The sequence below is a fragment of the Myodes glareolus genome, chromosome 3 (assembly GCF_982192425.1).
Source record: "Myodes glareolus chromosome 3, mMyoGla1.1, whole genome shotgun sequence".
In the NCBI taxonomy this organism is placed as follows: domain Eukaryota; kingdom Metazoa; phylum Chordata; class Mammalia; order Rodentia; family Cricetidae; genus Myodes; species Myodes glareolus.
This window is the reverse complement of record NC_142028.1, coordinates 61,050,423-61,073,442: the sequence shown is the minus strand read 5'-3', so window position 1 is coordinate 61,073,442 and position 23,020 is coordinate 61,050,423. Positions and strand designations below refer to the sequence as shown.

At 50.7% G+C, this 23,020-nt stretch overlaps 1 protein-coding gene and 1 pseudogene across 4 annotated transcripts in view; one reads left to right on the top strand and one right to left on the bottom strand.

The window, feature by feature from the left end:
- Window positions 1-2,405: 2,405 nt before the first annotated feature.
- Zdhhc18 (zDHHC palmitoyltransferase 18) overlaps window positions 2,406-23,020 on the bottom strand; it is a 30,007-nt gene continuing 9,392 nt past the window's right edge. Inside the window, exons 3-10 of one of the 4 annotated variants that reach the window (XM_087904509.1) lie at window positions 12,810-12,959; window positions 11,493-11,630; window positions 11,334-11,382; window positions 10,178-10,280; window positions 7,404-7,516; window positions 5,874-5,973; window positions 3,658-3,735; window positions 2,406-3,109 (exon numbers count right to left, since the gene is read on the bottom strand). In XM_087904509.1, coding sequence (XP_087760635.1) covers window positions 3,694-3,735; window positions 5,874-5,973; window positions 7,404-7,516; window positions 10,178-10,280; window positions 11,334-11,382; window positions 11,493-11,630; window positions 12,810-12,959 — 695 coding nt within the window. In that variant the 3' untranslated portion in view covers window positions 2,406-3,109; window positions 3,658-3,693. Of the gene's footprint in view, window positions 3,110-3,657; window positions 3,736-5,873; window positions 5,974-6,032; window positions 6,771-7,403; window positions 7,517-10,177; window positions 10,281-11,333; window positions 11,383-11,492; window positions 11,631-12,809; window positions 12,960-23,020 lie in introns of those variants that run through there. The other 3 variants (XM_087904510.1, XM_087904508.1, XM_087904511.1) reach the window with 3 other exon arrangements.
- Window positions 19,856-19,978, top strand: LOC125400558 (small nucleolar RNA U13; annotated as a pseudogene).

Here is a 23,020-nt window from a genome sequence, read left to right as displayed (position 1 = left end):
ACCCCCAGAAAAAAAAGGGAGGGGTTGGGAATGCAACTCGGTAGAGTTCCTGCCTAGCATGTATGGAGTTGGGTCCCCAGTCCTATATAGACTGGCAATACCTCCGTAATCCCAACATTCATGAGGCAGAAGCAGAGGGGGAGGCTATCTGCAAGTTCGAGGCCGGTCTGGTCTACATACGGAGTGCTGCCACGCTTGGTGTATGCGGTAGTGCTGGGGTTGTCCCCACGAGTGAGTCCCCAGAGCTCTACTAGTTAAACCACATCACCAGCTCCATCCCTGGTTTTTCTTTCTTTTTCTTTTGTAGCTGGGTTCTACGGATGCAGAAAGATCATGAACGGACCATACCATGTGGCCCAGCCAGGTGTCCACGGCAGAAAAGGGGTCCTCTGCCCAGACTTCTCTCCAGACTGACAAATGGTACAATCTGCACCGACTCCTCCCTTTCCATCTGGAACATTCCGCTCAGCCTTCAAGGGTTTTCCTTAGCACTAGTCATCCAGCCTGGGCTTCCCCCAGTCCTGGGGGCAACTTGGAGATCCCAGGACACTAGGAGCTTGGACCATGGGGCCTGGCATAATTCAAAGCCCACAAAAGGAGCACTTGCTCACGCCTCTTAAGCCGGGGACCTGGTGGGTGGCTACAGTCAGGTTCCAGGCCCTACAAGCCTCTCACTGCTCCACCACTGAAGTCGGACTGCTTGACACTCCTGCTGGCTCTGGCCTGGAGATCTGACTCAGTTCCTGTCTCAGTTGCCTCCCTTTGCCTCCAGGCTTCTACTTCCCAAGTCCAGGAGCCCAGGTAGGCAGGAGGCAGCAGGTCCCGGCAGAGCGTGGAACTCTGCAGCGGCTGCCTGAGTCAGCAGGACAGATCGGGCTACAGTCCAGGGGGCTCGCCTCATCCTGGTGGTCACTGCCCTCCTGACTGCAGGAAGAGGGATTCTTATCAGAGTCTAGAAAGAATCTCCCACAACTGGCAAACCTTTTCTAGTAACTTCCGAGGTAATTTTTGGCATTGGAATGATCAAATTCAACAGTAGATCAGAGGGTTTTGTGATTGGTCGAAAGAGTTCAGCTCTGTAGCTGAGAGCTGTCTGCTGCCTTTGGGAAGGGTTAGAGCAGAGGATGCTCAGGTGACCTGTCTGCCTCCTTTCCTTCTACATTACTGCTGTTGGAGCAAGCCCCCCCTCTGCTAAGCCAATCTCGGGTAGGAGACAGTGTGGAATTTATAGAGACAGAACTGAATGAGGTCAGCGTGTAGAACTGCATTCCAGTAGGGTCATAAGAGGCTTTGGACAGGTCCCTTCCTGCCCCTGGGCTTAGGCCTCCCCACTGGTAACAGGAGGCTGGCAGCCCCCTCCTGGGTATGGCATCTCCAAGTTTAGGGCTTCTCCAAGACCCCACCCTCTTCTGCTAGGGTCACACAGTTGTTGGTTCGGTGACTTTCTTTGAGTCTGTTCTCATTTGTAAGAGAGCTGAGATCACCTTTCTCTTTGGTTACCGGGGAAAAAAACAGTCAAATACATAGGCAAGCCCTGATAAACAGCAACAGTAACCCTGTCCGCCTGGGCTTTTTTTTTTTTTTTAAATGTACAATGTACTTTATGTACATTGGTGTTTTGCCTGCATGTTATAGTTGTGTGAGGGTGTCAGATCTCCTGGAAGTGGAGTTACAGACAGTGGTGAGCCGCCATATGGGTGCTAGGAATTGAACCTGGGTCCTCTGGAAGAGCAGCCAGTGTTTCTAAACACTGAGCCATCCCTCCAGCCCGGTTTTTTCTTCTAATTTATCTTTACTTATCCTGTGTTTGTGTGTGTGCACATGAACCACAGTAAACACAGTGGAATTAGAAGACAACTCTGAGCAATTGGTTCTCAGTTCACTTCTATGGGTCTGGGAATTGAACTTGGGGCATCAGGTTCTTTTCCGTTTTTTGTTTGTTTGTTTAAGACAGGATCTTATGCAGCCCAGGCTAGCCTTGAGCTTACTGTGTAGTCGAGGATGCTTTGAACTGATCCTCCTGCTGGGATTACAGACGTGTACCACCCCAGAGCACAGTGTGTCCATGTGGGAAGGCATCTAGGGAATGAGAGAAAGGACTCTATGGACCTACCTTGGGTTGGGCTCAATTGGGGAATGTGAGCCTCAGACTGGAGTTTGACACCCCCTCACCCCCTATTTTGGACTAGGCAGGGCTTTTCAAACTTCAACTAAGCCTTGAAGGTCTCTGGGGAGGAAACAACTTCTGGAGAGAGAGCCAAGAGGTCCCTTTCCCTATGTCCCTCCGGGCCTGTCTCCAGAGCAGCGCTACCTGGCCAGGGCTGTGAGGGAGACAGTCATTCTCTCACATCCACAGCCGGCCACACCCATGGCCCTGAAGGAAAGGGGTGAGACACACTCAAGGCTCCAGCAAGAAGAGGGGCTCTTTATTTCTGTTAGAAAAGGTAGTGGACAGCAGGTGAGCGGCCCCGTGCTGGGCGCAGCTAGTCTTCCCAGGTCTGGCCCAGTTCCCTTTGGGTCCCTGGAAGAAGTGGAGCTGTGTAGCCGGCCCTTGGTGCCTGGAGCGGGATACACAGGCTCACACTTCGCATCCTCCTGGGGGGATGGGGGCGTGGGAACAGTGTTGAGCCGTTGTGCTCAGAACAGTCACCAAACTTGTTCAGCAGCGTCATCGACACCCAGATAGCTCCCGAAGGAACCTGCTTGGCTTGCCTATGGCTGTGCTGACTGGGGGGAGGCTGTAAGGCAAGATTCCTGAAGAGTCTTGACACCTCACACATCTGGGGAAGGGGCATGAGGGGAGGAGGAGAGGGTGAAGATTAGCAGGGTTACAGCAGTGGGTATTGTGTTGAGGCTGCAGTATGGCTTTCTATACTCTGGCCAGCAAGGAGTAGGGGCAGGGGCCAAGAGGTCAACACCTGCCCGCTGTGGGGAGCTCTAGAGAGCACACAAGTAGGACAGGCTGGGGGACAGACCCTGTAGGCACAGATGGTGGCAGACGGGCCACGGGCTAGGCAGGTGGAGGCGCAGGGTGCCTGGCTCCCCCCAGGCCACTCCTGGAGAGGCAAAGAGTGGCGGTCCTCAGGAGCTCCTTCAGCCCCCGCACGTACTGGATGATCCCGCAGGATGGCAAAGGAGGAGAAGAGAAAGGGTTAGCGGATGGATGATGGAAAGGGTGGCCTGCAGGGGCCCCAAGTGGGGTCAAAGGTACCACAGTACCTGCCTCTCCCCCAGAAAAGGGCCGAAGCTCAGGCAGCAGGCAACAGAGCGGGAGAGGAACAGCGGCAGGCGAGGGGGCTTGGCGGGGGCACAAAGCAGGATGCAGAGGTGCTAGTGACCTGAGGGCCCTGCACACCAGTCCACCAACAGCACTGGCCAGGCCTCGCAGGGCAGGTGTGCCACCTTCCCCATCTCACCCTTCCTCTTCTGAAGGGACAGGTGCTCTGAGGGAGCCTCAATCCAAGGAAGGAGTGGGCAGGACTAAGAGCCTTCTGTTGTTGGGGGGGGGGATTCCTGGGGACCTGCCACCACCAGCACACACACCACACCACACATCAGACAGAGATGGATGGACTCGGTGAAGTTGGTGAGGCATGCATTGATGAGATGGTGTGTGAGAATGGCCAGGGCTGGCTGACAGGTGAGATACGGTCTTACCAGCTAACCCTCTGCAGAGAGGCCTGTTAGCTCCCCTCAGGCTGTGCAGGAGATGGCAAAGTCCTGACAGGTGTCCTCCTGGAGGAGATACCAGAGAGGTTGGCCTATGTTATAACCTGCCTGGCTGTTCTGGCTACCTAGGAGGTTTGGGTTGGGGCAGGGATAAGAAGCTCCAACTTGGACCTACTGTCTCAAACATGTCTTTAGCTGAGTAATCAACGGGGATCGGGGTGCAAAGTTAGCAGGAAAGAGCTCAGGAAGTACCAATTCCTGAGGCACAAGAAGGCAGACATGGTGAAGGCGGGTCAGCCACAGCCCCTCTGCTGCAGAGTTCCCGCCATCACCAGGCTGCCTGCCTCCCATTTCCCAGGAAAGAACCCAGAGCTATGCTGCAAGCCAGGAACTCGGCAAAATAAAAGCCAACAAAAACCAAACCAAAGCAAATTAGCTCTTAAAAACGTAAGTTTTATTACAAGCAGGAACAAATACTGGCTTAAATAAAAGGCAGGTTAGGGAGCCTCCTCCAGCCCCTCATCTACCTCCCAGAGCCACTGCAGGATGGCCTAGGGCTCTGAAGCGGTTTCTCCCGGCTAGCACACTCCCCAGCTGTCTGGGCCCACTGGCCTTAGGAGCAAGGAAGTGAAGTTGGACTGACTTTCTATGCTATGATCAGCTCACCTGACCTGAAGGGCCAAAGTGAGGGTCCTAAAAGAACACGTCTCTATTTTGATTAGAAACTACAGATCCCAGCAGCAGGACGATGTGCTATGAGGTCCTGGCCAACCCACACGCCTCCTGGCCTTTTCTGCTTCTTCCTTCATTCTTAATTAGCAGAAATGTGTTGTCTTTTACTCTCTAGCATGGGGGGGGGCATATACAGAGCAGAAAGCCAAGATGGGGGTGTGGCTTGCAGAATGGCAGCTGCTCCTCACTCCCCAGACCCGGTCACCCCACCCACCACACCTAGCCTCAGCCTGTTGGGGCAGGTTACGGCTGGGAGCCTGACCTAGGGGCTGGGTGGCAGAGTCCCTAGCCACTGGTTGTCTGAAGGCTATGGCAGAAGGGAAAAGCAGGAGCCCAGGGGTCTCTTGTGATTAATGCACCATCTTCCCAGCCCCTACACGTCAGGCTGCTTCTGAACACAGGGCAAGAGAGAAACGGAAGAGCCCAGGGATATGGAAGTCAGCTGTATTTGTACACAGGCGGGGCCACACACACACACACACACACACACACACACACACACACACACTCATAGCTAGATCTGCTGTAAAACATTTATTAAACCACCTAGCCTTCTGAAAATCCTTGACTTGGCACTACACAGATAGTAACACATTAACTTCTATTTTTAAAAAAAGGCCATGTAAAAAAGAGGTCTATAAAATTGTGCAAAATACCCAGCATTAATAAACCCATTTCAAGTATTGCCAGCATCACCTAACCCACCCATCTCTAGCTCTGACTTGGAAGAGACTGGGGGGGTGGCGGCACAGGAAAGGATCCTTGAGAGTCTCCATGGGTTGGGGAAGGCAGGGTCCCCATTCCCATTCCTACTGTGCTGCCCAGAACTCTATAGGAGCTGAGGTTCTGGGGCCTGGATGGCTGGTTTGGCTTCCTCCAACAGGCTGTCTCCCACCCCTGCCCATGCTCTCTACTGGTACCCCAGCTCTATCCTACTGGCCAATTCCATATACCCCCCGCCCCAAAGACCACCAAAATAGCCTTGCTCATCTCAAAGGGAATGCGGGAGCCCCAGACTAGGAGTCCAAGGGCAGGTGCTGGCCTGCCACCTGTGCTTCAGGGCCAGCTGCTCAGCAGTCCTGCTTCCAGAAGCCCCGGCTCCCCAGGGTCCAAGCATGCCTCCGGCTGGGAGGTCGCCCACTCAGTTCACACCCTCACTCACACTGGGTCTCCCTGGGCACAGGCAGTGACTTGGCATGGTTCTCTGGTGGCCTCCAGAGGCTGTGGCTCTCCTCTCCTGCCACTGATCAGTTCAGGAACCTAGGGCCCAAACTGTGGGAACCTGGGTTTGAGGAGCAAGAGGGCACAGCTACGTGGCAGTTCAGAGAAAGCTGTGCAGGATGGGAAATAAATACGAAAAGACTTGAGTCTTTGGCAGCTCTGCTTCCCTCGGATGGTATGGGGAGGGTCCCGGCAGGCGTGGAGGGCGGCAGGTGGCAAGCACTGAGTCACATTCAGGGGTGGCCTCCTACCATGCTGGCGTCTGGCTTGGCCCCACAGGCTGGCTCGTCACTTCTGATGGGCGAGGGCAACACAGCGTCAGACTGCACGAATCCCCGCCGGTCGATCAGGCTTCCAAAACATAAGGACAGGGCATGAGCCTCTGACAAGGCTCTAGACATGTGACAACAGACAATGTCTTCCCAGAAAAGATCCAGCCCTAGAAAAGCTGGGCAAACGGAGGCTGCTTTCCATTCAGTTGTTTAATGGGCGAAGGTGTTTGCCACCAAGCCTGATGATGACTTGGTTCAAGTCCAAGGACTCATGACTTCCATATGCACACCATTTGTAGGTGCATACACACACATACAAGTAAATACATTTAAAATAAGACCTTCTGTGCACCTGGCTTTTGCCATATAATTCATTCATTAGTTTGGTTTTGTTGTTTATTTTATTACTACTATTTTTAGGCATTGTCTCACTATGTACTCTAGCTCTAGAGATTATAGACTATCCTAGAATTCATGATGTAGACCAAGCTGCTCCTGCTCAAAGATCTGCTTGTTTCTGTTAAGATTAAAAAGGCAAGTACTCCTGGGTGGCAGTGTACACCTGTAATCCCAGCATTAGGAACCCAGAGGCAGGCGGATCTTGGAGAGTTTGAGGTCAGCCTGGTCTACAGGGCGAGTTACAGACAGCCAGGACTATACAGAGAAACTGTCTTAAAAAAAAAAAAAAGTGAGGGGCCGCATAAAGCAGTGCCACCATGCCAGAATGTTTTTGTTTCTTGAGACAGGATCCCAAGTAGCCTTGCTACCTGAGGATGTGGCTGAAGATGATCTAGGACTTCCGACCTGCCTCTGTCTCCCAAGTTTATTCATTGTTAATTCAAACGGACTCAGCTGTCTGCACGCCAAGGAGCCAGGCTGCAAGTGAGAGAAAGAACAGCTATTCGGAGTCACGGAGAGGCCTAGTGTCCTGTCTCCCTAGGTGGGGCACATCTGTGTAAGGAAGGTGAAGGTCTTGCCCCCGCACAGTGCCCATGAACATTTAACTCCGGTTCTGGAACTCTGGTGCCCCCTGCTGTCAGCAGGGTTGAAACACCAACGTTCCCGAGGAACATGATGGTGACCTCACTCTGCAGAAGAAAGGCAGGTCATGTGGTCATGACAGTCACTGTGGTATCTCTGGGAAGTAGGGTTACACAGAATACCCCATGATCTTTACTATTTTGTATGTTTCCCCCTTTGAAACAGTGTCACTGGGCTGGACTTGAACATGAAGCAATCCTCCTACCTCAGTCTTCAAGTGCAAGGATTACAGGCAGGTACAACCACACCTGGTTGTACTTATTTTTATTCTACACATGAGCAAATGTGATTAAAACTAACAGCCATCCTCAGAATTTCTCAGTCATCCAGCAGAATAGAGGATGGCAAATGGAATCCATATCTGTGCAGGGAGAAAGGCCTGCTAAGATCCAGACCCTCCAGAACTCCCAGGAGGGGTCCAGACTCAGAGTCATCTCCCTGTAACCTCTCTTACAAGTCCTGGCTTACCTGGGAGGTAGGGGGCCACAGAGCACAGCACTGCAGTTGGTGACAATACTTTTATGGCTGTAGGGGTTGACAGAGGCCTCACCGCCCCTCTTGCTGGACCAAGACCCTTTGATCTGGAAAGAGAAGAAGCTGGGTAAGCTGCCTCCGTCCATCCCCACTTCCTCTAGCAGTGCTGAGGATTATACATGCGAAGTAGCAACCAGTGAGCTCCTTCTGCACCCAGGCAAGCCCTCCCCTGGGAACTGCTCTCGTCACAGCTGCCTCCTTTTGCTTCACCTCCTAGAAATGGAACCCAGAGGCCAGCAAGAGTCCCACTTAGAAACCAGTTCTGTTGGAGGGAGTATGTCTTCAGTGGAGCACCCACTAGTACAGAGGACAACCAAAAGGAAGTCTCCAGAAGAAGATGTTTGGGTAGACCATCTCTACCCTGGCTTCCCACCTGTGCCGGACAGCTTGACATCAACTCGATACAAGCTAGCCTTATCTGAAAGAGGGAACCTCAATTAAGAAAATGTCTCTCTAAAATCTGGCTATAGGCAAACCTGTAGGACATTTTATTAATTAGTGATTGATGGGGTGAGGGGCAGCCCACTGTGAATGGAGTCATCCCTGGGCTAGTGGTCCTGGGTTCTGTAAGAAAGCAGGCTGGTTGAGTGGTGATGGCACATGCCTTTAATCCCAGCACTTGGGCGACAGAGGCAGGCAGATCTTTGTGAATTCGAGGCCAGCCTAATGTACAGAGTGAGTTCCAGGACAAGCTCCAAAAGCTACACAGAGAAACCCTGTCTCAAAAAATAAAAACAAAGCAGGCCGCAGACTGAACAGGCCAGTAAGCAGCACCCTCCTTGGTGTCTGAATCAACTCCTGCCCCCAGGTTCCTTCCCGGTTTGAGTTCCTGTCCTGACTCCCTTTGATGATGGTGATGTGGAAATGTAAGCCAAATAAACCCTTTCCTCCCCAATTTGCTTTTGGTCTTGGTGTTTCATCTCAGCAACAGTGACGCTAACTAGAACACCAACTAAGAGGGAGGGCAGGGTTGAGGGCACGAAGCAGGCGGAACCACTCTGACCCTGCCATTCAACTATATGACCTTGGACATCCTTTCTGCCTAGGGAAGCCCTCAGTTGACGCCATTGAGGGGCTCAGCAGGAAAGACCCATTTGATTGTCACCCAGAAGTTTCCACACTTGCTGGGCCAAGCACCCCTTTCTGCTTAAGTTCCAGTAAGACCCTGCAGAACCGGCACTCGGGAAACCCACTGGTGATGGGGTGGGCTGGGGCTGATGCCCTTTCTGCCCTTATCAATGTGTCCAGTTCTGTTTTCTCGAATGAGACTGTGAGAGGATGTGGGATTTTTTTTTTCTTTCTTCTTTTTGGTTTGGTTTTTTGAGACAGGGTTTCTCTGTGTCCTAGAACTCAGTTTGCAGACCAGGCTGGTCATATATATCCTGAAGTAGCCTCCAACTTTTTCTTTTTTTTTAAATAAACAACTGATTTATTTTATGTGCATTTTGGTATTTTGCCTGTGTGTGTATCTGTGTGAGCGTGTGGAGTCCACTAGAACTGGAGTCACAGACAGTTGTGAGCTGCCATGTGGGTGCTGGGAATTGAACCTGGGACCTCTGGAAGAGCAGTCAGTGCTCTTAACCACTGAGCCATCTCTCCAGCCCCAGTCTCCAAATTTCTATGTAGCCAAGGATGACCTTGAATTCCTCATCTTCCTGTTTCCACCTTTCAAGTGCTGGGATAACATGCATGTGCTGGGATAACGTGTGTGTGCCACTGCTCCTGGAGATGGCCTCCTTCTCATTCTTCCGTTTATTATCTATTCTATGCATATGAGTGTCTTGCCCACATGCATGTGCATCACATGTGTGCAGTGCTGGAGGAGGTCAGCAGAGGGCACCGGATTACCTAGGACTAGTTACAGCAGGGTTACACACGTGTACACTATCATGTGGATGCTCTCCAGTCCCTCCTCCATCTCTGGATACTGAGATTGAAGGCAAGGCCTTGCCCATGCTAGGCAAGTGTTCTTCCACTGAACTACTTCCCTGTCCTCTTTTTACTTTTTGATTGAGACAGACTGTCCATTCTCACCTTGAGTTTGGAATTCCTGTCCTGGTCTCTAGAGCAGCTGGGATTCCGGGCCTGGGTCACCAGACTGAGCTCCTTTTCTTTCTCTTCCCAACCCCCCTTTTAATTTGCTAAGTCAGTATCTCCCCACACAGCCCAAACTAGCCTCAAGCCAAACCATGGGCCCTCTTGCCCCAGTCTACAAAGTGCCAGGATTACAGGCCTGCCCACCATGCCTCGTCTAAAGTGGACCCATTTTCTTTTTGATGGTGGGGCCTCTGATCAATGTTGTACAGCAAACCTGGAAACATACAGTACCGTTTTCTTTTTCAGGCTGGAGGACGGTGAGGGGAGGTCATGTCTGGACTGGGGACAGTGGGTACTCAGATAATGATGGCTAGCGATGGCTTCCAAGTGAGTAGCTGGGAGGGCAATGGGGCCGCGCCTTTCTGTTCTAACAATGCCTCTCAGTGCACAGACTTCTGGACCCCAGTCAGAACTCTGCTGCCTACAGGTGTAGTGTGGGAGATGCGAAGTCGGGGTCGTGACTTCTGGGCATCAGTCCTGGACTGGCCCTTTCCCAAAGGCCACATCTCTCAAGCACACCATGCACGGGAGTATGGATCCCAGTTCTGTCACAAGCAGGATGCAATGCGTCAAGGACACAGCCAAGCTCCCCAGTCCCCAGCTTTACTCACGTCTTCGTTAGTTGTCAGGTTGGAGGCGACGAGGTAAGTGTGGAACCCTGAGAGGCCCAGGATGGACCAGATGGAGAAGAAGCAGATGACCAACTCCAGCACAGTGGAACCGTCAAGGACACATATGTGGGGGAGGGCAGAGACCCTGGGACCCTGTGTTCACTTCTCACCAGCCTTCCCTAGAGCTATTCCCCACAGCGGCAGGTTTCCAGTCATCATTCTCGGCAGATCCCCTCCTGCACCCCAGAAACAGGCGGGAGTCCTGAGGATCTGGGCTAGGGATGGCACGGGGAATTCTTTTGTTTTGTTTTATTTTACATTATTTTCGTTTTTCGAGACAGGGTTTCTCTGTAGCTTCGGTGCCTGTCCTGGAACTAGCTCTTGTAGACCAGGCTGGCCTCGATCTCACAGAGATCATCCTGTCTCTGCCTCCTGAGTACTGGGATTAAAGGCGTGTGCAACCACCGCCCCGCTGGCACAGGGAATTGTAACCACAGGATCTTGGCCAGGGAGCTTGCCCTCCTAAGGAACATGCAGGCTGGTGACATGACTCAATGGTAAAGGCACTTGTCACCAAACCGGATAACCTGAGCTTGAATGTCAAGCTGTCCCCCATCTCTATCTGTGTGCTGTGGCATGCTCCCACTGCCCCCCAGGCAAGATAAAATAAACAAAGATTTAATTAAGAAATACACTCTGGGGGTTAGAGCGATGGTTCAGTAGTTGGGTACACTTGACTGTTCCTCCAGAGGACCCAGGTTCAATTCCCAGCACCCACATGGCAGCTCCCAACTGTCTCTAACTCCTGACACACTCACACAGACATGCATACAGGCAAAAACGATACACATGAAAGAAAGAAAGAAAGAAAGAGAGAGAGAGAGAGAAAGAGAGAGAGAGAGAGAGAGAAAGAAAGAAAGAAAGAAAAGAAACCCAGTCTTTGCCAGGCCTTTATAAGCAGGGACAGTGTCCTGAGGTTGTGTGCGCAGCCACTCCCCGTGACAACCCATTTAAAATCAGCTCTAGCGCAGGTACTAACACAGTAACTGGTAGAGTGGATTCCAGAGAACAAACATGGCCCTACTGTCCCACCCTGGAGACCCACCCCACGAAGAGGCCTCAATTCCCACCCAGGGCGACAAGTGGCAAAAGATATCTTGCTGGTGTCCGTTTCAGAGTGGAGAGGAAGTCGCTTTCTTGAGAACCTAGGAAGGAAGAGACAGAGACACAGTTCAGGGGGTAGTGACTACAGCCCGTTGCTAGGGCTGAGCTCACTGGCCAGTCCTCCTCCACCCCTTGTCGTCCCCCCACTCACGCAGAGTCAGGTGGGTGACCACGCAGGCGAAGATGAAGGCTGTCAGGAAGGAGAGGGAGAGGATGAACGCATAAAAGAAGCGGTAGTTCCGTCTCCCGACACAGTTGCCCACCCAGGGGCAGTGATGGTCAAACCGTTCTAGAAAGGGAAGGAGTCAGTGTGGGTCTCCAACCAGCACTGGTGGCTAGCCCTCCCCCGGGCTGGCGCTCTCCCATCCCCTCACCCCCAACACCAGCTGACTCCTGCCCTCCCGTGGACACACCCGACTTCTAGCCTTGATCATCAGTTCCCACCCACTGCCTGACACACTCCTCCCTATTCTTTTAGCTCCATAGTAACTCCTTCTGATGTCAACTACAAAGCCACTCCCTTAAAACGTCTCCTGTGACCTCAAACTAGGCAGGGGGCCCTGTCACCTGCTCTGTTACCACTCTTTTATACAGCTTTGCCCGTGAGTGTTGCCATCCATGCACGACATGGTGAGATCTCCAGGATCCCACAGAGTGTCTGCTTCAAAGACTCATAGACCATGGCCTATTACTAACTACATGCCAACAGCTTTGGGCCTGAGGCCCAGAGAGGGCTGGGTCGCTAGGTAACTCATGGAGAGCTAGCACCAGAGGCCAGGGCAAGGGACTGAGCTCATACCAGCACTAAGTCCCTTGGGGGTAGGAGTCACACCCAGGCTGGTGAGGAAAGTCCCTGTGGGAATCTGGGTCATAAGCCCGTTGCAGGCCTTATGCCAACGCTGGTGCCCTCTAAGGAGGTGGGTGGGGCAGACTGGCAGGGATGAATAACACTCCCTGAGTCACCCACTTCACTGCCTGCTGTCCCAGCTCCCCTCTTCAGGGAGTGCTGAGCTGGCAAGATGAAGTCACTGCCCTGGGAACTGTGCACTGTCACCATGGTTCAGCTCACTTGGGTGTCATACAGACTCTCCCTTATGACACCCTCCCAAGGGACTATCATGGCTCTTCACCAAGATGTATAGCTTCTGAGGAGCAGGGTGAGGGCACAAACCAAGCAGAAGAAGGTGGGCAAGAGCCACCTTCCAGTTCTGGTCTGGGCTCTCCACCTCACTCCTCCGGATTCTCACCCTCCCTGTCTCTTTCTCAATGAGATCATCCCCTGCCTTCAGTGTTAGCTGCTCCAGGCTTCTGGGATCACGGACCCACTGAGGAGTGGCCTGAAGCTGGGAGACAAGATCAAGGTCTCTGTCTGCAGAATTACTTAGGGATTAGGGGGACAGGATATACCAACCCTGGGTCAAGAGATGTCACTGCCAGTCTTTCGGGGTCCTTGAGGCCCCCCACTCACCCACACAGTTGTCGCAGACACTGCAGTGCGAGGTCCTGGGTGGCCGGAACATCTTACAGGTGAAGCAGTATTTCAGCTTCACCATCTGCCCGTTGATCATCACTTCCCGGGTCCGAGGGGGCGGTCGGTATGTGGAGCTGCCTGTGTTGTCTGAAACACAGAGAAATGGGGAAGAGAGAAAATGGGGATGCCCAAATTGGCCCATGGCCCTTGCCATAGGGGAGTCATGCCAGAGAGGATGTGGTCAGGAACTGGGAGTCGGGGACAACGCACTATTGCAGGGACAAAGATCAGGAACTGCTTACAGACCCACACTCATTCAGGCCTGGGACTGTGCTCGAATCTCACACAGCTGCTCACACATCTGCTGGCCTCCACCCTGAGCAAGGCCACCAGGGACAGAGCTCCTAGGAAGGTTTAGGGAGACTGTATGCATCTAAGTAAGTCTAGATCCACCTTCTACTACATGACGGCGGCACAGTTAGAGGAACAACATAAACGCCCCGGGGAAGAAACTGGATGGGTGTCTACAACCCACTGGCCTGGCCTCTCACCAAACTCAACATTACTTATAGAGAAGAGCTGGAGAGAGGGCTCTGGGGTTAGGAGTGCTTCCTGCTCTTCCAGAGGTCCTGAGTTCTGTCCCCAGCACCCATGCCAGGTAGCTCATACCCACCTGTAATTCTGCTCTCTCTTGGCAGCCACATTCACACTTCCCTCCCCTCATACATAATTAAAAACAAAATATTAACAAATAAATAAAAATGTAATCAAAACAATAACATCAACAGAATGTCAGAGCTGGGATGGTGGCTTGTGCCTGAAACTGGAAAACTGTGCATTCAAGGGCAGCCTAGGTTACAATGTTTCTTTACCTCCTCCTCTTTCTTTTTGTTTAGAAAAAGATGTTTGCTGACCACACTGCAAGCAGAATGAGGTAACAAAGAACCACCTGTTGCATCAACATTTTTCTTTTCTTGTTGTTTAATGGAAGGAGTAACACGTTTACCCAAAGTCTGCAAATCCTACATGTTCTATCTGATGAACTCACATCTTAAGGTTCAGATCAAAACAGTATGTAGCAGGGCTGATGTGGTGCACCCCTTTAATCCCAGCACTTGGGAGACAGAGGCAGACAGATCAGTGAGTTCAAGGCCACCCTGGTCTACTGAAAAAGTTCCAGGATGGTCAGGGCTACTGAAACCCTGTCTCAAAGAACCAAAAACAGAAAGATAGGGTCTCACCATGTATCCCTGGCTCCCGGAATTCACTAGGTAGGCCTATTTGCCCTTGAACTCACAGAAATCCTCTTGCATCCGCCTCCCAGGGTGCCAGAGCCAAGTTACCTATTGTTTTGCCACAGAGACTGAGTTCAAGTGTGTTCAGCTTGGGAACCCTTATCAACCCGCTCCTGGACACCGGGTCTGCTGCAGAGTTTCCTGTTTGGCTGCTTACCTCCAGAGACTAGTGTCTGCATGCTTACCAATGAGCTAATCACTAGCCCAGGTGCCTGGCATGCCCGGTGAGCACATGGATTCTGATCTCATAGTTCCAACCACCAAAGAGCCTCTTACCATAACCCTAACCACATGTGTTTAAAATGCAATTAAGCACCTGAAGATTTCCTCTTTAGAACAGGAAGCAGGAAAAGGCAGGGTTGGGGCCCAGGAGGCTGAGCCAACTGAACTCTGAGCCTTAGCTTTCTAATGAAAAATAGGACTAACAAGAAGAACGGGAAATACATTTTGGTTCTTTGTGAGACATGATCACGTTGCCGGGTTGGCCTTGACTCACTATGTAGCTGAGGAGGACCCTGATCCTCTTGCCTCTCACAGCTGGAATTACAGACATGTAACTATCACATCTGGTTCTTCGGGGTGCTGGGAACTGAACCCAGCTTTATGCATGCTGGGCAAGTACTCTACCAAGTGAGTCATTCACTTTGCCCTGTTGTTTATCTCTTGAGACAGGGTATTATTTCAGAGTTTAATCTGGTCTTGAACTCAGGCAGACACAGCTCCCTGTAGCGGGGCGTGGCGGCAAACGCCTTTAATCCCAGCACTTGGGAGGCAGAGGCAGATGGATCTCTGAGTTTGAGGGCAGCCTGGTCTATAGAGTGAGCTTCAGGACAGGCACCAAAGCTACACAGAGAAACCCTGAGACAGGATCTCGAGACAGATCCCCTGTGACAGGAGTTATAGATGACTGTGAGCCGCCATGTGAGTGCTGGGAATTGAACCTGGTTCCTCTGGAAGAGTAATCAGTTCTTTTGACCGCTGAGCCATCTCTCTAGGTAAGCTGCTCCTCTCCCCCCATAAGTTATCTTTCTTAGACATTTTATTCAGCGACAAGTAACTACTATAACCTCTCTACAGATAACTTCCTCCCTTCATCCTGGCCTGGCCAGTCACAGGGTCTGCGTGTGTTCTCTCCAGACGGTCACCCAATGCAAGTCAGGCCTGTATCACCAAAGTGCCTCTCCAGAAGACTCCTTCTTCCAGCTCCTCCACACACAGCTACCTCCTTTCCAATACTCCTTCCAAGGCATTTTCTAGCTCTAAACACTTTCCCAGAGTCCCTTAAGACACAAGATGAGGGCTGGAGAGATGGCTGAGAAGTTAAGAGCACTGGCTGCTTTCCCAGAGGATCCAGGTTCAATTCCCAGCAACCACTTGGTGGCTCACAACCATCTGTAATGGGGTCTGGTGCCCTCTTCTGGCCTGTAGGCAGACACACAGACAGAATATTGTATACATAATAAATAAATAAATATTTTTAAAAAATCTAATGCCCTCTTCTGGAATCCCTGGGCACTGCATGTATGTGGTATACAGACATACATGGAGGCAAAACACCCATACACATATACACATAAAATAAAAATAAATCCTAAAACGAAACAGCTGAACATGGTGGCACCAGTCTTTAATCACAGCACTCAGGAATCAGAGGCAGGTGGATCTCTCTGAGTTTAAGGCCAGCCTGGTCTACAAAGTGAGTCCCAGGACAACCTTTTTTCTTTTTTTTTTTAAACAGAGATTGGCCTGCTTCTGCCTCCAAAGTGCTGGAATTAAAGGCATGTCCCACCACCACCCAGAGGCAAATTTATCCTTTTGACAGGTTCTCATTGTAGCCCAGGCTGGCCTAACACCTAGTTTTTGCGGTGCTGAGATCAAACCCAGAGCCTGTGATGCTACTAACTGAGCTGTACCCCTAGAGTCCCCTCTCTTTAAGATTTAATTATTTAGGGCTGGAGAGATGGCTCAGCAGTTAAGGGCATTGCTTGCTCTTCCAAAGGTCCTGAGTTCAATTTCCAGCAACCACATGGTGGCTCACAACCATTTGTAATGAGGTCTGGTGCCCTCTTCTAACCTGAAGGCATACACGCAGACAGAATATTGTATACATAATAAATAAATATTTTTTTAAAAAAGATTTAATTATTTATTGTGTATACAGTATTTTGCTTGCATGTATCCTTTCATCAAGAGCAGTCCTGGGCAGAACTAGGAGGTAGAAACTCTGATGGGAGCCCTTAGCTATTGGTTAGGGGGTGGTGGTGGTAGGGAGAACCTTAATTGGAATGTAAAATAAATTAAAAAATAAGCCGGGTGGTGGTGGCGCACGCCTTTAATCCCAGCACTCGGGAGGCAGAGGCAGGTGTATCTCTGCGAGTTCGAGGCCAGCCTGGTCTACAAGAGCTAGTCCTAGGACAGGCTCCAAAGCTACAGAGAAACCCTGTCTCGAAAAACCAAAATTAATTAATTAATTAAAAAAATAAGTAAATGTTAAAAAAAGAACAAAAAGGAGCTAGGAATCAGTAAGCAGAGGAAGAAGACAAGCTTTAAGGCTGAGGCAGGCTAGGGGTTCGAGTCCTGACCTTTCCACTTACGAGCAGGTGCTCCTGGGTAAGCGACTTAATGGCTGCCTCACCCACAGAGAAGGGGAACACAGTGCCAAGGCTGTAAGGGTCTAAGCTCCAGAACTGCGGTTGGTAAGTGCCTACTTAGCGGCTGTGCACAGGAGAGCCGAGAGGTGCAGGCTGGGAAGTCTGAGGACACTGGGTTTGAGAGCTGTCTGGAGTTCTACTTGCCACTAAAGAAGTCCTTTCCCTTCGAGCCTCAGTTTCTTTCTCAGCAGAACAGAGATCAGGTGGTCCCAGCCTCTCTCTGCGCAGCAGCCTGAGGCACAGGGCTGTCCTGGGAGTCCCTGACCTTGGTCCTGACCGAGGCGCCAGAACTGCCAGCGGGAAAAGGCCCCATTCTTTCCAAGCTGACATAACTTCATACCAAACCCCAAACCCCGACCCGCTGCCCCCAGGGCTCCAGCCCTGGCTTCCTACCCACTGCTGTCCCCGTCTTTACAGGGGCTTTCAAGTTCGTAAGATATATGGATATACATCTCTACCCAACCACTTACTGAGCTAGGCAGATCAAATCAGCTTCTCTGCTCAACATAAATGAATAAACTGGAACAGAATCGACTTCCACCCCCATGGGTTGCTGGGAAGACTGGCTAAGAATTTACTAAGTGGGTTCAACACAGCGTCTAGCAAGAGCCTAGGGGAGGCTGAAACACTAGGAGACAGACATGTTTTAGATTTGGGCATTTTTTTAGATTTTGGAATATCTACCTATACATAATGACATGTCTAGACAGCGGAGGAACACACTCCACAAAGGTTTTATACAGGTCTTTTACACATAGCTAGAAGATAATTTTTATTTTCATTATTATTTTGAGAGATGGTCTCACTGCATAGCCCTGGCTGGCCTGGATCTCACAGAGACCTGCTTGCCTCTTCTGGGATTAAAAACACGAGCCACCTCACCTAGCTCCAGAGGGTAACTTGTGGACTATTTTTACTCACCCGTGTTCTCAGCACAGTCTGCCAGCTGAGGGCTGGTGTGGGATTTTCTGGCTGTGGTCTCTGTTTTTGAAACATTTAGGATTTCCAGATGAGGGATGCCAGCCTTGGAAATAGTGTAATCTGACACTATTATTTTTGCTATAGGAACACAACGGACACACAGCAAGCTATAAAGAAACCTCTGGAATACAGCTATCTATGAATGAAAGATACAGACCCTCTTTAGTATTGGGAGAACCTACTGGGAATCTCACGGAACCCCAGAAACCCTCCTCAGGGCACAAGGAAACCTCGGTCTTTCTCACAAAGCAGAGGGAGCCTGTTCTAATCTGGGGTAGTGAGGTCTGCTCCCTCCAGAGTTTGACAGAGGAAGTGGAGCTTCCAGGAGACAGAGGGAGCAGAGAGCCTGAGCACAGGGGCCACTCAGGTGCTGGATGGAGGTCCCAGTTTGGTCAAAGGAGGCTTGTGGGGGTAATAATGAGCCAGTCTACCGGCCACCTGCTCTGTTCAGCCGCTACCAACAGCTTGTTGCCCCCAGAGCAAGTCCACCACCACCCTCAACCAGAAGTTCAGCCTTTTAGGGCTCAACAAGGGAACATAATTACCAAGGTGTACTCAGACCATCTCCCCGAGTCACAGAGTACGCAGGTCCCGCAAAGACACAAGCCCACATTCTGTAGACAGGAAACCAAATTAACCCTCATCAGAAGATGGGTCTGAGATTAGAATCTGTGTCTCCCAAGGCATCCGTTTGTTCATCTTTCACACACAAGCATTCCCTACACACAAACAAGGCCTGGGTGTGCTGGGTAGGGCCCACATGTGTAGATGAGCCAGATATGTCTGCTGGTGGGCGTCCCAGTCAGTGCCTTCCAGACAGGAAACTCTTGAGGAAGTCAATTCAGGATGTGGGGGTTCAACCTTTCCCCATGTGTGCATCACTGTGAGAAGCAAATGACCGTCCCCACACCTTCCTCCTGCCTGAGGTACAATCAGAACCCGTCACACCTTTCTCCCACCTGAGGTACAATCAGAACTCATCACACCTTCAAAATAGCTTTTTGGGGCTGGGACTGTCAGTGGCACTCAGGACTGGTATGGAACAAGACTCTATCCCGCCAGGGCAGGGTGGGCCTGGGCTGCTGGAAAGGCTTTTCTTTCTGTAGTGCTAGAAGAAGAGCCCTGCGTCACATGCTAGGCAGGCCACAGCTCCAGAGAAGGCTAAGGAAGGAAGGAGCTGCCTGCCTGCCACCCAACTGCCACCACAGTTGTTAGCACTCTCCCTGTCCCCAGCACCAGCTCAAAGTTAACCACAAAGTTTGAGATCTGGTCACTGTAATCTTCACAAGACCACCTACAAGGCTTAGTGCGAGGCCTGGGGACACAGAAAGATCACACACAGGCTGTAACTGTATGGCCATGGAAAAGTAGTGTGAGTCAATGCCACTGCCACCGTGGGGTGACTTGGGACCAATTTGATTTCACTGTGAAATGTGGCAAGGCTGCCTGTCAGCTCTTCAGCCTCCTGGAGCCTCAGTTTCCTCGCCTCTAAAATGGGCAATATGAACCTTGTAAGACTGCATGCAAATGAGAGATGACATTCTACTAAAGCCTAACCCATAGCTACTCACTGGTGTTGGTGTCTACACGCAAGAATACAGCAGCAGGGCTGGAGAGATGGCTCAGCAGTTAAGAGACTGGCTGCCCTTCCAGAGGACCGGGGTTCAATTCTCAGCACTCATATGGCAGATCATAACTGACTGTTCCATTTCAAGGGTATCTGACACTCTCACACCAATGTACATTAAAAAAAATTCAGGGCTGGAGAGATGGCTCAGGGGTTAAGAGCACTGGCTGCTCTTCCAGAGGTCCTGAGTTCAATTCCCAGCAACCACATGGTGGTTCACAACCATTTGTAATGATGTCTGGTGCCCTCTTCTGGCCTGCAGGCATACATGTAGACAGAATATTGTATATATAATAAATAAATATTAAAAAAATAATAAAATAAATATTAAAAATAAAATAGTAAAAATAAATATTTAAAAAAAATTCAGCTTCAAAATTCTGGGGGAAAAAAGGAATACAGAAACTGGGTGTGTGTGGTGCTGCACACCTTTAATCCCAGCACTACCTCGAAAAACAAACAAACCCACTCCCCCAAAGAAGAATAGAGCTCTTTTTTTGGGGGGACGGGGGTCATGAGTGTGATGACTGGGTATTCACCACTGTGTAACATAGGCCTCCCACACACCCACACACCTTGTCACAACCACATCGGTACACCACCCATCTAATGGGAGGGGGGGAACATACAGAAGAGCCAAGTACAGTGGCACATGGCACTTGGGAAGCAGGGGTAGGTGGATCTCTGTGAGCTAGAGACCAGTCTGCTCTACATAGTGAGTTCCAGGACAGCCTGGAACACATGGTTGAGATCCTGCCTCAAAAAAAAAAAAAAACAAAACAAAATAAAAACAAACATAATACCCTAAACAGCACCAGCACGAATAGAGGACAGCCAGGTAAGATGTCACACACCTGTGCTCCTAGCAACTGAGAGGGAGGTGAAGGCAGAACGGCTAGAATTCAAGGCCAGCTGGGTGACCCTATGAGACCCTCTCTCAAAACCTACAATCTGTCGGGCTGGGGATATAAGCTCAGTTGGTAGTGGGTGCTCGCCTACCATCACAAAAAGCCCTGACTCCGAGCCTCAGGACCATGTGAACTGGGTACAGTGGTGCACATGCCAGTAACCCCAATACCTGAGGGTGAAGATCATCTTTAGTGAGTCTGAGCTATAGAAAGCCCTGCCTCAGACAAAGCAAGCCCCAAAAACCCAAACTAAAATTAAAAAAAAAAAAAGGTGGAAATACACCAGATAGAATCAGATACCAGCTCAGCAGGGATGGTGGGCAGCACTCAGTAGGGGGAATAGGGAAAGCAAAGGAAAAGGCCCAGAGGCCCTGAGGTCCCACATCCCTGGGATCTGGTGAGTGGGAGGGAAGAAGTGGGGGAGGGCTGCTGCAGGCCTCCTGTGGCTCCGCCCCCGCAGGGAGTTTCCTGCTAGGCTGGTGAATCATAGTCTGAGAAAGTTATTCCCCTTTCTCTCTCCATCCTTTTACTCCAGCAAAGGGAAACTCTCCGCCTGCACGGAGAGCCTCACACCTCCGTGTACCCACTTCAACAGAGACCCTAATGGCCAGGAACCCTGTAACCTAGCTCTCTGATAAGGGTCTATGCAGAGTCGACAGAAATTTCTCTTTTAAAATATATAGTCACATGTCATATAGGAGCAGTTTCAAGAAATATGTCACTGTGTCAGTAGGTGATTTCCCCATGCAAATGTCATAGGAAGTACTCCCACAATGAAGACGGCTCTGGTCCCATTAGGTGGCGTGATGGGGGGCTTGTTATACAGCATAAGGCCATATTTGAAAGTGACTGTTTATTTTTTGGGAGGGTCTCTCTATGGTGGTCTGAAACTTATTATATAGACCAGTCTCACAAAAAAAGTGAGCCATCTGTGGAACAGTGGTGGCTCACACCTTTAATCCCAGTACTCAGGAGTAGAGGCAGGAGGGTCTTTGCCAGTTCAAGGTCAGCCTGGTCTAGTGGTGAATTCCAGGAGAGCCTAGGTTGTATACAGTGAAAACCATGTCTCGAAAAAAAAACAAGCAAAAAAAAAAAAAAAAAAAGGGAGCCATTTGAAGAAAACCATTAAAGAAATGATGGGAGGGGCTGGAGAGAAGGCTCAGCGGTTAAGAGCATGGGTTAGTCTTACAAAGGACTCAGGCTCAGTTTCCAGCACCCACATGGTAGTTCATAACCACCCAAACTCCAGTTCCAGGGCATCCAACGTCTTCTTCTGATCTCTGCAGATACCAGGCATGCACATGGATGGTGCACATATAAACATGCAGGCAAAACACTCGGAAATTTTGCAAAAAGAAAAAAAAAGGGGGGAAGTTAGGTGGGCCAGGAGTTGTAATCCTAGCACCCAGGAAAGACAGAGGCGGGAGAAGCACTAGCCTGGTCTACATACTGAGTTCATATATATCCAGGCCAGTCAAGGACACATAGGAAGACCCTATTTCAAAATAACTAACAAACAAAAGAAAAAAGAAATGAAGGAAGAGCTGGGATATGGGGAGGGTAAAAGTCATGCAGTTGAATTCCAATGACTGGTATTCAGGAGAGCAAGCTGGGGGTGCTAAGGAACCACTAAAATTCTAAGCTCAGGAGGGTCAGAGGCAAAACAGGAGCGTTGGCCCAGTCAGCAGAGCCCTGAACCAGCCTGGGGAGGAGATGAGGCAGGCTGCCCTGAAAAGGGCTCTGGGTACAGGGGAGGACACAGGGAGCTGATGGGACAGGCTGTGAGCATCCCAGGACACCCCAGAGCGAGCCTTGTATCTGTCCTGTAAGTGCAGCCAGGCCTAGGTGAACACTTCACGAGTGAGCCGCCTCCCACTGGACCAGGAAGGCCTTAGAAACAACTGCCCTGGGGCCTTGGAGAGATCTAGCAAAGCTGCCTGCCAGCTATGAAGGTGGCCAACTACCGCAGTTCACCTCAGGTGCTTTCCCAAACTGGAAGGAGCTGGTCCCCTGCTGTCTCTGCTGGAGCTGCAAGGCTCAGCCTTCCCACCTCCCACCCCCTTCAGTTCCTGTTCCTAAGAACATCCACTCACCTCAGAGCCAGAGGGCTCAGGAACCTTAGACCCTTTCAGAAAAATGTGTTTCAGTTGACAGAAGCTTCCTGACCACATTTCAAACTCCAGGTCCAACTGAAGCAGGTCGTCACGATGCCGCTCTGCCCCTCTCAGGTGAGTCTTATTCCCAGTCCCAGCACCCTTCCAAACATGGCTTCCCTAATGGCACTATCAGCATGTTCACCCAATGTGGCCTGCTCCCTCAGGCTCTGTCCTCCCTTTGCTTTCCCGTCTGCCTATAGGGCTCCCTACACACAGTTTCTTGTGTTTGAAGTCCAGGGAAACTTCACAGGGTAGCAACTCCCAAAGTCTCACAGAGAAGACACTCTTGATTCTTCCCAACTCTCTTCCAAAGCCTCTTCCTGTCAGATGTCTCCACCTAACACTGAACTCTGACCACACAGGGTAGGCTTTGCATCAGATTCCTGTCATCCAGTGTGGTGGCACACACCTTTAATCCCAGCACTCCTCGGGAGGCAGAGGCAGGAGGATCTCTGTGAGTTAGAGGTCAGCCTGATCTACAGAGCAAGTTCCAGAACAGCCAAGGCTACTATGAGAAACCCTGTGTTGAAAAATTAAACCAACCCAAACAAAACAAAACAAAACAAAAGATTCTTGTCATCCACTGGCTG